A 14,874-nucleotide genomic window follows, 5' to 3' on the forward strand; every position below is an offset into this window, starting at 1 on the left:
CCTTTACATTTTCAAGAGACCTTATGGAGTAGATTTTGATGCTAGAAGCAGATGGTTGATATTGCTCGTGAGAACAGAAAAATAAATGTTTGAAGTTAGCAAAAATTTCACCAACGTTGGCAACATTGCGAGTGAATTGCGCGATTCCTATTGGACCAATAAACGAATTTTGGTCCTCCACCGAAACATACAACTTTATACTCTTCCTGCTATTGCGATTATGTTACTAAGTACACTCGTTTCTCTACAATAAAATTTTTAGTTTGACATGTTTTTCAGTTTTTCGAGCAGTCCGAAAAGAGGGCAGCCATTTCAGCAAAAAGAAAAAATATGAATCTAATAATATTGCATGTAGATCCCATATAAAAGAAAATAAATGAAATCTGAGACTATGAGGGGACCAATTGTGGTTTCCTGGACGATTTGAAATGGAATCGGTCAGATATTACTTCCTTTACAAAAGAAAAAAACCTTTTCAGTTAACAACTAAAACATCATTAAAACTCTTAATTACTAAAACAAGAACGCGAAAAAATATGTTAAAAACAGAAGCAAAATGCAAATTAGAAATTATCGGCTATTAAAAAAAAATGGTATTTTAGTTTATCCATTTCAGCTTCTACATTATTTTCAACGCACGTCAGATAGTAAACATTTTTTTAGTCGAAAGCCATCTTAAACTTACGCTGAAAAATCTTATGAACTCCAATACCAGCAGTCTTAGAATTATAAACTGACAAAATGTTAGCCCACTAAATCTGTATACATAGTTTGAAGCACTAGTATATATACATTATAACTTCCGTCTATTCGCTTGTAATAAAAACTCAACATTCCTTGGTATCAGCATTAGATTCAATGTTTGCCCTATCTTGATCAGGACAAAAAAAATGTATCACTGAACGTCAAGTGAGAAAACTGATCCCTGAGTTTGCTTTTCACTTAAAATTTGTGAAGAAATAATACATTTTTCTTAAAAGAAAATCATAAACGAAAAAAAAAAAAAAAAAAACACCGAACACTGAATTCAAACAGCTCGACTGAACACACTCGAATGTGCAAATTGGAAGACTCCTCTCAAAACATTTTTTTTTTTCTATAAACATTACAAAACACAAAAGAAGGCACAATCATTATTTGTTCAGTTGTTTGGTGAGTTTATCGCCACTGAAACCACACACAATACTCGCATACGCAAGGCGAGTCTCGCGCATCACCTGAAAGACAGAATAGTACGTAAACAGCAGGTAATATTTGCACATAAAAATATATTCAGATAATACAACCAGCATTTTGAAGCGCATAAATGTGAGCTCCGTTACTACCTTCTGCAGTTAACAGTAAACAAAGAGGTTCCACCTATACAACTTCTTACGCTAGTAACTAGAAAATAAAGTCAAATTTGAGTACATATTTTCATAGTTTGTAACAAAAGAAATTTTGTGGAGACTCGCTTTTGCTACCGACTGTACACAAGCAGGGCCGGATTTAGGCACGGGGCACATGGACCCGGAACCAGGGTGGAAAATTTTGAAGGGCGGCAAATTAGAAAATATTTAAAAAACGATAAAACTATTGAAAATACGTATTTTACCAAGGACTCAATAAAATAAGCGAAAGTCATTTTTTTTTTTTAGTGGCCGTGACTACGATAATATTGTAGCAGATTAGTCGTAGCAAGTACTATCGTAAGTCAGTTGATTATTCTGGTGGTTTGATCAGTTGTCGATGGATCTTCTGAAAAGGGTAGCAGTAAGCAGCTCGACACTCGTACTTTCACAAATTGGCGTGTATTTATTTACTTATTTCTTTATTCAACAAATACCACATACAGCCCGGAGGCCATTTTACACTGGATATGTAACAAGGGAAAGAAATCGGGAAAATCCGGAAATTCTAGGGACCGCTTTGTAGATTTTTTAATAAACCAAGGATATACAGGGAAGGAACTGGCTGGATCAGTTTTTTTGTATTTCTTATGGCTTATAGCTTATAGACATTCAGAATTGTTGCGGACAATCTTTTGATAATGCATCAAATATGTCCGGAATATATTCTGGATTACAAGCTAGACTAAAAGAAGCAAATCTATTAATATTTTGTGCTATGCTCTGCCCATTCCCTCAATTTGGTAGGATCTGTCACAGCAGAAAGTTGTTATATCTCATTTTTTGACTTGTTACAAGAACTCTATAATTTTTTTTCTTCCTCGACCCATTGATGGAATATTTTAGAATCATTTTTCAAGGCTGACGATAAGAACATTTCTATCAAATCACTGAGAATAGCAAGATGGTCCGCAGGGGAAGATGCATGCAAAAGCTTCAACAGAGATTTTGAGGCAATTGCAAAGGCTCTCAAGTGTATGATTCTCAGCCAAGATGAAAGTGAAAAAACAAAGACCAAAGCTAAAGGGCTTTCAAGAAAACTTGTTTCTCCTGAAACTTCGTTTATGGCAGCCCTATGGAAAGACATTATCAGTAAATTTAATTATGTGAATGAAAAATACAATGCCATAATATGACTAGCTACCGTTGTGAGTCTGTACACATCTCTCATTACATTTCTGGATGAACTGAAAGGTATGTTTAAGTTCTATAAAGATGACTGGTGAGAAAAAAACTAAAAACTGTCCAGACTGTTCTTGAAACTGATGGTGAATGCATAGGAAACAGGCCTAAAAGATTAAGAAAAAGGAAGAATTTTGAGAAACAAAATCATCTGAATCAGAAGAGGAAAAGGAGACAGAAAAAACCCAGATTATCGTCTTCAAGAAACCTTTGTTGTGGTCATTGATAAGCTTCTTTCCGAATGAGAACTAGAGAATCGCAGTCTACAATGAATTTTTCAACAGATTTTCCTTCTTAACAAATCCATGCAACTTGAGTGCCGAAAAAACCACCCCAACAGCGACTTTTCTGCAGGAATTGTATGCAGCTGACATCGAGGAATCTTCGTTTGTTGTTGAGTGCCTTCATTTAAAAAGGACTTTTAGCTCAAGAGAAGTTGGGAAGTGCTGAAGAAATGTCACTATCGCAACTTAACCGATTTCTCATATCGAAAAATCTTCAAGACTTATATCCTAACATAAGTATTTGCCTTAAAGTGTTTTTATGTACACCAGCAACTAACTGTGCGGCGGAAAGATCATTTTCCACACTGTCAAGAATCAAAAACTATCTGAGATCTACTCCTTCTCAGAAGAGACTGGTTCATCTAGCTGTTTTAGCTATTGAAAATCACTTGACTGTTCAACTTGATTTTGATGACATTACTAATGATTTTGCCAATGACAAAACAAGACGTAAACAGGTTTGATACACAAAAGTTTTAGAAACGTCATTTTGTAAATTTTTAGGTACAATAATATAACTCTTTATATCGTTTAAGATCGTTTTATATTTTGCCGTATTTTATACCATGTAATGTTGAATAGGTAAGGCAGAAACCAGGTAAGTTTTAATGAATCTAGTCCAAATGCTGGCCAGATACAGGAATTAAAATATATGACGTAAAAGGAGTAATAAGAAATAAGAACAGCAATAACTATTAATAGTAATAATTATAATTTAGTAACAAACGTAAAAGTAACATTTTAACAAGTGGATCCAGGAGAATGGAAGTTTTGGGGAGCGATGCAATTAGTGGGTTAGGGGCGGCAATTTCGCTAGGGACCATGGGCGCAAAACATGGAAATCAGGCCCTGTACACAAGGAATCACAAATTCGATTTCATGTGTAATTACGATATTAGAGTTTTCTTTGAAATGGCCAATTTCAACTAGTTCTCGCTTGAATCTATTTTTTCAAATCTTACATATAAGTTTATATTTTACGCGTATTTATATTTTAAATGTAATTTTTAGTAATATATATCTTTACAAAGTAACTTATTTCAGAGTGAATTTCTGTAGTTTACTTAATCTGTATTGTTCATGGTATTTAGTTTATTATTCTTATGATAACTTAAAAGAAATTTGTATCTCGCCTAAAACCCAAACAATAGTCGTTGGCATAAAGTATAAGACATTTTCGACAAAATAAAATTATAGAATAGTGACAATTTAATAAAAAACTAACACAGTACAAAACACATTCGCTAAAACGTTTAATCACACTCGAAGGGTAAGTACTACAGAAAAATTTAAGAGCACAGTAGACAAGCTTCCAGATGGGAGTCATGTGGGAATGTAAGATCACGTGGTGGCATAATAGTGTTACCACGCTAAAAAATGGAGTTTGCCAGAGGTAGATAAAACTAACGGAACGGGCAGGGGTGCAGAGAACGAAGGAAAATGAATTAAGAGTTGTTTTTCTCGTATATTGTGAGGGGCGAAAAAAACTGAAAAATAAAAATGAAGAAATTTACAAAAAAAATAGCTAAATTAATCAAAATGTAAAGCACTGAAGATAATATAGAATGAAGTGTGTAGGAGAAATAATAAAAGAAATTGGTTGAGATAAACTGTGTTGGGAAACGTACAAAGGAAAAAAATGTGTTTAAAAAATTCCCTGAAGTTACCACTTGACTTATTTTTAATATCCTTGTACCCATATCAAATATCTACTACTGACAGTGAGAATTTACATTGCTTTTTATTTTTTACTGCAGTATGTGGCAAAACAAACATTATTGATATTCGCGTACGGACGGCGTGCAGATGCAACGTAAGTTTAATATGAGCTGTGAGCGCTACGTGTGTGTTCAGTTGTGTTTGGAACTGGACTAGCGTAGTGTGCAATTGGCAGTAAGATAATGTTACTCACAACAGAGAAGAAGGTTTATGAGTACTATTTCCGCTCATACGATGTGGGGCAACGTCTCACTGCAGGACATAAGCGCGTACGTCTACTGTATTGATCTGCAATGTTAGCAACAGCATACGAAGAATTCATCAGCAATATATGGTTCAGTGATGAAAGCCATGTGTACCTTGATCGCTACATCAATCGACAGTTGATTATTGACCCATTCTTCTATGATTTGTGCAGTTTTGCTGCACCAAAAATGTGTCGTTACATGACGGAGCTACTGCCTACACTGCAAGTGAGTCACTTGCCCTTCTGCTCACAATAAATAGTTCAGACATCACTTGAATTCCCGTGGAAGGATTTTCCAAATCCTTCCCACTCACGGCTGCAGATGCCTATATATGGAGTATGCTGAAGGAAGCAATTTTCGGAACAGATAATCTCCCTACTACTATACCAGAGTTAAGAGAGAATATTTCGTCACTTCTTTTGTCCTCGTGTTCACTAACATGTTCATAATCTACACGACCATTACGAAGAACGTGTGTGAAGTAATAGTCAACATTTTGAACACATGATGCCAGGCACGAGTCCCCTTAAATTTACAATATATTTTGAGTAACATTTAGTTGACATCCATTTGCCAACACGGGTTCGATTCCCGGTGGGAGCACTCGGTCGAAAAAGTGAGGCTTTCCTGAATGAGGTTTTCCTCATTCACACCAGGCAAATGCCGAGGTGGTACCTAACTTATATGTCCCAGGCCGCTTCCTTCCTTCCCCAATTTTTTCTTCCTTCCCTTTCCCCGGATAGTGTGCTCACCGAGGGACGTCATCCCTCAAACGTGACGGGCTAAATGGCCTTAGATGCCGAAAGCTCAGAAATCTAAATCCTAACTTCTAACTCTTTTTGCCAACATTTCTTATGTTTCATTATGTTGTACAACAAATAAATTAATACATGTCAACAACGTGATTGCATACTGTATAAGTAAAGCTTTACGTCGTATATTTGAAATTTATACTAAGTCACGTACACCGTATTATATATTCTGTAGTGCTACACGAGAATACTATTGTGAGCATATACATATTCTGACAGCATTTCCATGAATAACAGTGATCCATCTATTGTTTATATTTGTACTACGAATACATTGCACGTAAAATAGAGGACTGCTAAACATGTAAATGAAGCCAGAAAATTCACAGATTGACATTATTTTCGTGAAAGACTTAAAAAAGGTACGTGACTTGGTGTAAATATCGAATATACCGCGTAAAGCTTTGGTTATGGTAACAAATAAAACCAATATAAACTCTCACTGTCAGTAATAGATATTTCTGATAATTAGTACAAGATTTTAAAATACTAGTCCCTACAGTCAAGTGGTAACCTCAGCGAGTTGTTTTAACACCACAAGTTTCTATTATTATTATTATTATTATTATTATTATTATTAATAATAATAATAATAATAATAATAATAATAATAATATTTTTTACTGTGTATGAAATGTAATGAAGTAGGATATTAGAACAGGGTGGCGGTTCGCGGACAGTGTCTTTCCATTTCTGTGTGAGGGAAAGATTTTAGGATGCTTACGCAGAGGATGTATTGTTATGATGGGTTGTATAGACGAACAATTTGAGCACTGCAGGAGTATAATGGCTGCTGATAACAATCAGCAGAGAAGAAGGGTGGACAGTGGGTGCATTTAAAGGTGTAAATTACTTTGGAAGAATCACAACTACCGGAATGATTCAAAGTGTGCGTTATTTTTGTGGTGTGACATTGGAAGGTCAAACTAGTGTGGGATATAGAACAGGTTCTGCATCTTGGTTTCTGGCATTTTTTCGGTGGAGCTGTATAACCTTTCAAGGAAACAGTTCTCTTGTAGTGATGGTGTGGAGGTTGCAAGATCTTTGGTAAACTTTTTTGGGGGGGAGGGAGGGGAGTTTCTTCGAAATACCGTGAGTATGGGGTAAACAACATTCATTAGGTAGAGAATGGTAGATGGCGTAAGGAAGTTTGAAGATTCTGCAGTGGCAAGAGTAGTCTGTTCTCGAGGACTTCTTGTACGACTAAATAGTTTGCTGATTGAGGCTGGAGAGTACCGACGACAGGATCTTGAGGTGATAACGTAATAGGCCCAATAAAAGTATTTGTATATAGGAATGTTTGTAAGAGCACTATTATTAATTCTCTGTAACGAGAGAGAGAAAATCTATTACTTCCATTCCAGTGTCTGAAATGTGTTGCCACATAGTGTGCAACTGCGGAGCTAGAGCCAGAAATTAACCGTGCCGTTCCGTGGCTGAATCACTTTGGATTTTCGCAGAAAAGGTATAAGAGTAGAATTCTAGACTTACCATATATGGGTCGAATATACATATGTGTATTTATATAATGTGTTAAATATTATGTAGAATGGGAAAGGAAGTTCCGTAGTACCATTCTGAAAAAAAAAAAACACTAGTATTTCATTTATTTGGTATTATTAACTTCAAAAACTCAACCTTTAAGATAACATTTCCACGAGACCTTTCAACCAATATTAATAAAGTGGTCAATATTAGGATTGAAGTTTGAAGTGTTTCAAATATAGTGTGTAATTATAGAACAAGTATTCACGTTATTAAGATGTGCATATAATTATTTATCTACTATCACTGGTTGTTTTCAACTTCAGTCACACTTTAAAAAACTATATTTCTACATTTACATGTTAATACATATTTGTCTATTGAAATTTCTTACTCTCTTCTGTGCACGATATATACTTATTTTGACCCGTGCTGGCCTCCGTCTATTTACAAAATTACTAGAGAGATTGCACGTTATAAGGTGGCTGTTAACGAAATTCACCTAGTCCTTCGCCAACCAGATTGTAGCCTTCCTTGATTTGGTCATTATACTCGAGAAAAAAAGTCAAGTTTGACGCATATATCAAACGTACCTAAAATATGCAATACCTCCCACTTACCAGATCAGATGTTCCCTACGCTATGCCTTGGCGGAAATAGGGGATCCTCTATCTGTTCCACGACAACGTCTCTTAACAACCATCTCGAGATACTGTCGTCAGCACTCTCTAACCGAGGCTATCCCCACAACCTTATCAGCACACATATCAGTCGTGCAAGAAGCCCCACTGACAACAATAAATCCGTCAATGCATAACCTTCTACTACAAACTTCCTTTCTAATACGACCTCAACCTCTATTCCCTATAGAAACTAACTATATTTTGCGTACCCCATGCTTGCCTTCTCGCTTAAAACTAAAAGAATTTTCCGTCACGCCCTAAAATTGTTTATAAATGTCTCTCAACCTCCACATCATCATTACGAGAATTGGTCCCTTGAAAGATCTCACATTTCTTCTACAAAAAATTCAGATGTAAAACTTGTCCTTCATTCAACATCTGTGAACATTCCGTCACGAGGATACAGGATACCTTTTTTTATCATTCCGGTAGTTGCGGTTCTTCCAACCTAATTTATACCTTAATATGCACCCAGTCTACTATGTTGGCGAATATATATATATATATATATATATATATATATATATATATATATATATATATATATATATATATACACAAAGGGTGTTCAAACAGGTTTGCACAGTGGTCTCTAATTTTTTTATTTGTTGCAGGAGGAGAATGAATTTTATTGTGAACATACTTGGAAAAAATGAAATGAAATCTTTGAGTTTTACGTCCCACGATTATGCCTGTTAGGCTAAGGGAGACAATGATGATGAGTAATGAATGAAATGGTGGAACGAAGAAAGTGGGAGAAACGGAAGAACCCAGAGAAAACCCACGCACACGGTGTTTGTCCACCACAAAGTTCACTTGGCGGGGGCTGGGATCGAACCCGGGACCCCAAGCACCAGAGGTGAACGCTCTACCACTGAGCCACCGCGGCCCGTGAACATACTTGGAACATTTAGCTATAAGTTGGTATATAAAAGTATTTTCTTTTATTTACAGGTGAGCCATAATGGACCGTGAGCCATAATGGATGTCAGGTTGCGACAACGGTCGGTGATGGAGTTCCTCTTCAAGACCGGCGATGACTTTGCCACATCGATTCACAGGAAGTTGCTCCCTGTTTATGGGGAGGACACATTGGATCGCAACAGTATTCAGCGGTGGTTGCAGAGGTTTAAAGAAGGTGATTTCTCTCTAATGGACAATCCACGATGCGGTAGATCATCGACGGTAGTGAGTGATGTGAATAAGGAGAATATTAATCAAATCATCCAAAATGACAGATGTGTAACGACACGACATCTTGCTGAAATGACTGGTTTGTCAATGGGTAGTGTGGTATCAGTGGTACAGTCACTAGGGTACAGAAAAATCTGTGCACGTTGGGTGCCTAGATTATTGACAAAAGAAATGAAAAAGACGAGGAATGGTGTGTGCGAGGGTCTCATGACGACCTTTATTGAAGAGTGGAAACAGTGTTTTGACGGTGTCATTACCCAGGATGAAACATGGTTGTTTTTGTCCGAACCTCAGAGCAAAACACGTCTGAAGGCCCACCTGCGCGGTAAAACATTTGATAGTGAGAAAGACCTTATTTCTTGTGTCAAGCGATGGTGTATAAGTCAATCCCAAGAATTTTACCAAAGTGCATTTACATCATGGAAAGAACGTTGGACCAGATGCGTCACAGCTGATGGAGGCTACATTGAGTAGACTCAGTGTATAGCTAAATGTTCCAAGTATGTTAACAAAAAAATTTCATTCTCCTCCTGCAACAAATAAAAAAATAGAGACCACTGCGCAAAACATTTTGAACACCCTTTGTATTTACTTTCTGCTTTCAATTTTTTCGACCTATATTATACAAAAATGTGTTCACCTATTAGTCTTTCCCTCTCCTGAACCCATACCGACCTAAGTAGTCCATTAGTTTTATCTTTCTCAACTTAACAACACCTGCTTCAAGCCTAGTAACACTATCACATGACTGCATTCAAACATGGCGCCCATTTACTTTCTCTGTTCTTCTTTTCACTTTCCCCTACTTCTCCCCTTCACTATCTAATGAAGCGTAAACGGAAATTCTTTCACTTTCCTCTTAGTATGTGACCATGCCTCTATTTTGCATCAACATATATGTTCTTCGAGGAAATTATACACATCATATAACCTTCCCTACAAATACTGATATCACAACTACTACCCCTTATTTCATAAACTATAAACCATACCATACATAACTTAAAAACCACAAACCACTATTCCTAATAAATAAATAAATAAATAAATAAGAAGTATTAAATCTTAACTTTTACAACATACTCTTGTGTAAATTAAAGAAAGCATTAAAATGATCAAACGGAAGCAAAAGAGAAAAAGCTCAAGAAGAAAACATTATAAGATGGGGATCTGAATAACAAAAAGTAGAAGGTAAAAACAACTCTCCTCCACCACTCCAAGACTTACAGTGAATACAAAATGAAATGAAATTCCTACTTTTTGGTCCCACGACTGTTATGCCCTTGAGGATACAGAAGGCGGGTGATTGATGAAGGTGAGTAATGAAAGAACTGGTGGAATGAGAAAGTGGGGAAAAAGAGAAATCCTCCCCCCCCCCAAAAAAAAAAAAACATCGATGCGATACCGTTCACCACAAACTCACTTCACCAGAGACCAAACCAGAAATCCCCTAGAACTAGACGTGCGCGCTCAACTATTGAGCCACCGTGCACCCTACAGCGATATACGGAAACAACAGAAAGGCATACTTACTCATAAAAGGCACAGGCAATTCATACGCTGTATCGCCTCCAGACTTCAAATGTAAAAAAGAAGGAGTTATTAAGTAATAAAAAAAATAGCTCAAAAATAATTAATGTACACAGTATGTTTCGACCTAACATGCTTACAACCTTAGATTTGAACACACAGAAAGATAGTTTGTTGATTACATTCACCACTGCTTACAAGCGCTTATAGACCCTCATAAAGACACTTGGATATGAATAATCTATCAACAGATTTCCATACAGAAAGATCCTTTGCCAATTGAGAATGAAGTTTTTGATCGAAAAATACTAACATAGCTATGTAGTTTTTACTTTTATAAAATCACATCTTCAATCTCCACGTTCCTTCATTCTCAGATTGTCTTTCTTTCATTAGCAACAATAATTAGCAACAAAAACATACCGCAAGGAGAAGCTTGAAACAGACGTAGTAGTCTTGAGGGCATCTTTAAGTTTAACCACCAACAGGAAAATAAAATTTTGAACATCACTGTTTGCTTGTTGCACGCATCATACTGACAAGTTCATACTTGTTGTCTTTGAAGAAAATTAATCTGAAATAATGGCTACATTTTCTCGTGCTTGATAACACTGTCGGCGCTCGTTCACCAGCATTGGCTACCAGCTTCCTACGTGTTCAAATTTTCAGACTGTAAGCAAAAGAACGCCCCTGAACATTTCCATAAATTACAGTTGACAAATATTCAGACTTCTACCCAACGCATATTTTCGACATCACCTATTAAGACAACTTCGTAGAAACAAACAGCCCACTCAAAGTACCTGTTCTAAAATAACACTCTCAACTATTTATTTTGAAAGGTGAGAATAAAACTTTTAAATACGTGACAATAATGGAAAAGTAGCTTCAGAAATTCCCTTATGGATAAAACTGTGACAATGATGACTTGACAATATTGTGTATATATATATATATAGGGTGTTTCAAAACAACACCGACAACATTTGAGAGGTAATTTCTGACACCAAGATAAGACGAAAAGTATAGACCAACCTCGGTGCACAAATGTTTCCTCCCGGAGTTATAGGCTGCCAAAGATATGAAAAACTGAACTTTAAAGGTCCATAGCTCCAAAACTATGGGACCTACCGTAGTCGATTGAAGACTTTACTTACGAACTAATATGTACCCTATTCAAAATATATATTTCAGAATCCTAACATACTATCGCATCAATGTTAATAGAGGGAGTTTGGCTACGGGGTAATAATTTAAAGTACTCACAAAGTACGTTTCTAAAAATTGTTGTGGAAGCACCGCAGGATTCTGAAATATGGATCTTTGGATAGGGCAAATATTAGTTCCTAAGTGAAGTATTGACCCGACTACGGTAGGTTCCATAGCATCGGAGCTATGGACCTTTAAAGTTCATTTTTTCATGTTTTCAGCAGCCTATAACTCCGAAAGGAAGCATTTGTGCACCCAGGTTGGTCTATACTTTTTATCTTATCTTGGTGTCAGGAATCACCTCTCAAATGTTGTCGGTGTTGTTTTGAAATACCATATTATATATATATCGTTCGTATTCATTTATTTTCATATTTAGGAAAACCAGCGAGAAAATTCCTGAAGCCAATTGCTCACCGTTATACTGCTTGCGCTATTTAAGAACAACTAAAACTACGTTACATCACACCACCTGATGCACCACAAGTAGACTCTGTTTGTCTCGAGCTGAAGGAAGGAGGCAGGATAACATGTGTAACTACAGAAGCAAAGTTTACATTTAAACAGTAAAATGCAGCAAATGATTTTAATCAATCTAACATGAAATGAAGAATTCACTCTTAGTTCTTCGAATAGGGTAACTTTGATTTCGTTGTTGCTTGGTTTACATTGTTGAACTTCCCTCAAATAAATCAATAAATAATACTAAATGGACCATCATTATAGGAAGAAATTACGAAGCTTTTAGGTGAAAATATGCCGATACGAAACACGGCAATCGAAAGAATAATACAATAGAAAATATAAAAAGTAAGAGTATCTATCTACGAGTATAATTCCTTTTCCAACAAAAAGGTCTGGTAATTTTTCATGTAAGGCGATCCTTGTTGCAAAAACTTACAACGTAATATACACGAGGCTTTCTTGTCTAATTCGTATAACCCAAAAACAACATTTGGAACATCAATGTATCCACAGACAACTAGCAATTGATCTCGAATATAACAGTCACATTAAGTTGTACGTTATTCACCTCTCTGATGTTTATTATCCCTTTAATGATTTTTAACCAAATTCTTAAACATAGTTTCTACATGTTTCATTCAACATGGAACGCAACTAATTCTAACTTACACTGCTTTCCTTTTTCCCCAAGCAGTCAGTTTACCTACACATCCTGAACACAAGTAAATGTCTAGCAAGAAATGACGTAACTCATGAACGTTTTCAAAGGAAATGAGATGTACAGAGCTAAAGTGAATCACGTCGTAAACTGTCGTATGTAATAAATTAGCATGTTATTGCTTTGAGGTAATAATCAATTGATCCTACTAATTGCAAATAGTTCATCCAACATTTTGAATTTAACTTCTATTTTATCAAAAAAAAAAAAAAAAGTTATTTATTTATTTGATCAAATTTTGCTTTCAACACCTCAACAATGTGATTGATTGCACACTCAACGCAGAAACAAGTTTACCCAGTACAAGTGTGAAATAAAGTTGAATCAGTTTTTAACACGCACCACTCAAAAGTTAATTGCAAATTTCAACGGTTTAGAACTGGTTCAAGTTAAATTTCAATACCTTACATTACTACCTAGAAAACACAATAAAAAGTACGCATATCAACTGATTTAAAAATTCTTATAAATAAATAAATAAATAAAACAGGATTGTAAAACGCATACTTTGCTCAGACGATGCAGACAGCAGTTGACGCTCTCGCTGCGGAGATTCACTGACCACCCTGAAAGCTACATCGAAGAAAGAAAGAAAAAAATGCATTTTAACATTATTCACGCATAAATGCACGCATATTTTCAGGTAATTACCATACTTCCTCACTACATATATATTTCAAATGCAAATACCACGGAAACTATGTTAAAAAATAAATTTTGAATGGATGAAGCACGCAATTTTCACAATTCCAGTTGTCAACAGAACTCTACGGCACCAAACGATGTATCTAAGTATGTTGAGTTCTAGTGTGATGTTTGTTTTTAGCCCACTGATAAGGAATTATTCTTTTTAATGTTTTTTTTTATTCATTTCTTCTTTTTATCTTATTAAAAAGCCCCTTACTTACTGGTTGTTCCCTCCAAGCCCTCGGCCTGCTGTACACTTTAGGTTAAGATCATGCTTGAATAAGGGCTCTAATTAACACATAAAGAGTGAAAAAGTGAATGACTGGACCCTGATTTGAACCCGGAATCTGCGGCATACCGTGCTTATGCGTTAACCACTAAACCATCCAGTCCACTTAGCAGAACAGTTAAACACTCTCTCACTCCTGAAGTCGGTGTTCTCTACTCGGACCACAAGGACAGAGTTGCGTAGTGGTTAACGCATCGGCACGGTACGCCGGAGATCCCGGGTTCGAGTCTCGATCGAGTCATTCACTTTTCCACTCTTTATGTGTTATTGTACTCGCACCTATAGAGGATCTGGTATGTAAAAAATTTGGTTGTTTCCTCCTTTCTTTAATATATGAATTCTAATTGTTTACATTTTTTTCTTACCAACTAACTTGCGCTTACACAAATCTTAATCTTCAACAACTCTTCTCTTAATAATAAATAGAAAAGCACGTTTATGTTCAGTATCATCATATCCATTTTGAAATATTTGAATTGAAAACTACAGTTCTTCAAATTGCAACTGAACTGTCACAATAGTTTTACATCGGAAAATTGTCTGCACCCTAATTGGTCTTCGTACATAAAATTCTAATAGGACCAGAGCTTATTTAAGACAAAATTCAAAATTTGAACATGACTAATGAAATCAGAATGAACTGTATTGTCTGTTCTATTATCACTTTTAACTGTTTTAGAAGTGTTTGAGTACTAAAAATTGAAACTATTATACTAGGTTTATAAATAATCAAAAGTACTATTAAGCGCACTCGTCTTTGATGCACGAAGTCTCAGGCTTGATTTCTGGTGGGAAAGTACCGAACGCAACAAGATGGTTTGGTTCCATTTTACGAGGTGTAATCAAAAAATACGGTGCATTATTTTATTAGAAACAAAAAGCTCACAGGGAATTTGATTTAATCTTCAAAATACTGTGTTTGGCTAGAAACGCACTCATCCCACCAACGTTGAATCCATGACTGGAAGCATTTTTTTCCCC

At 35.9% G+C, this 14,874-nt stretch overlaps 1 protein-coding gene across 2 annotated transcripts in view; it reads right to left on the minus strand.

The window, feature by feature from the left end:
• Positions 1–355: 355 nt before the first annotated feature.
• LOC145687858 (testis-expressed protein 264 homolog) overlaps positions 356–14,874 on the minus strand; it is a 42,405-nt gene continuing 27,886 nt past the window's right edge. For both annotated transcript variants that reach the window (XR_014131803.1, XM_081761348.1), the window contains 3 exons: positions 13,425–13,490; positions 10,529–10,571; positions 356–1,217 (listed from right to left, as the gene is read on the minus strand). Coding sequence is in view for 1 of the 2 variants with exons in the window: in XM_081761348.1 (XP_081617474.1) it covers positions 10,549–10,571; positions 13,425–13,490 (89 nt within the window). In the remaining variant the exon portion in view is untranslated. The remainder of the gene's footprint in view (positions 1,218–10,528; positions 10,572–13,424; positions 13,491–14,874) is intronic.

The sequence above is a fragment of the Thermobia domestica genome, chromosome 6 (assembly GCF_964235325.1).
Source record: "Thermobia domestica chromosome 6, izTheDome1.hap1.1, whole genome shotgun sequence".
NCBI classification, from domain to species: domain Eukaryota; kingdom Metazoa; phylum Arthropoda; class Insecta; order Zygentoma; family Lepismatidae; genus Thermobia; species Thermobia domestica.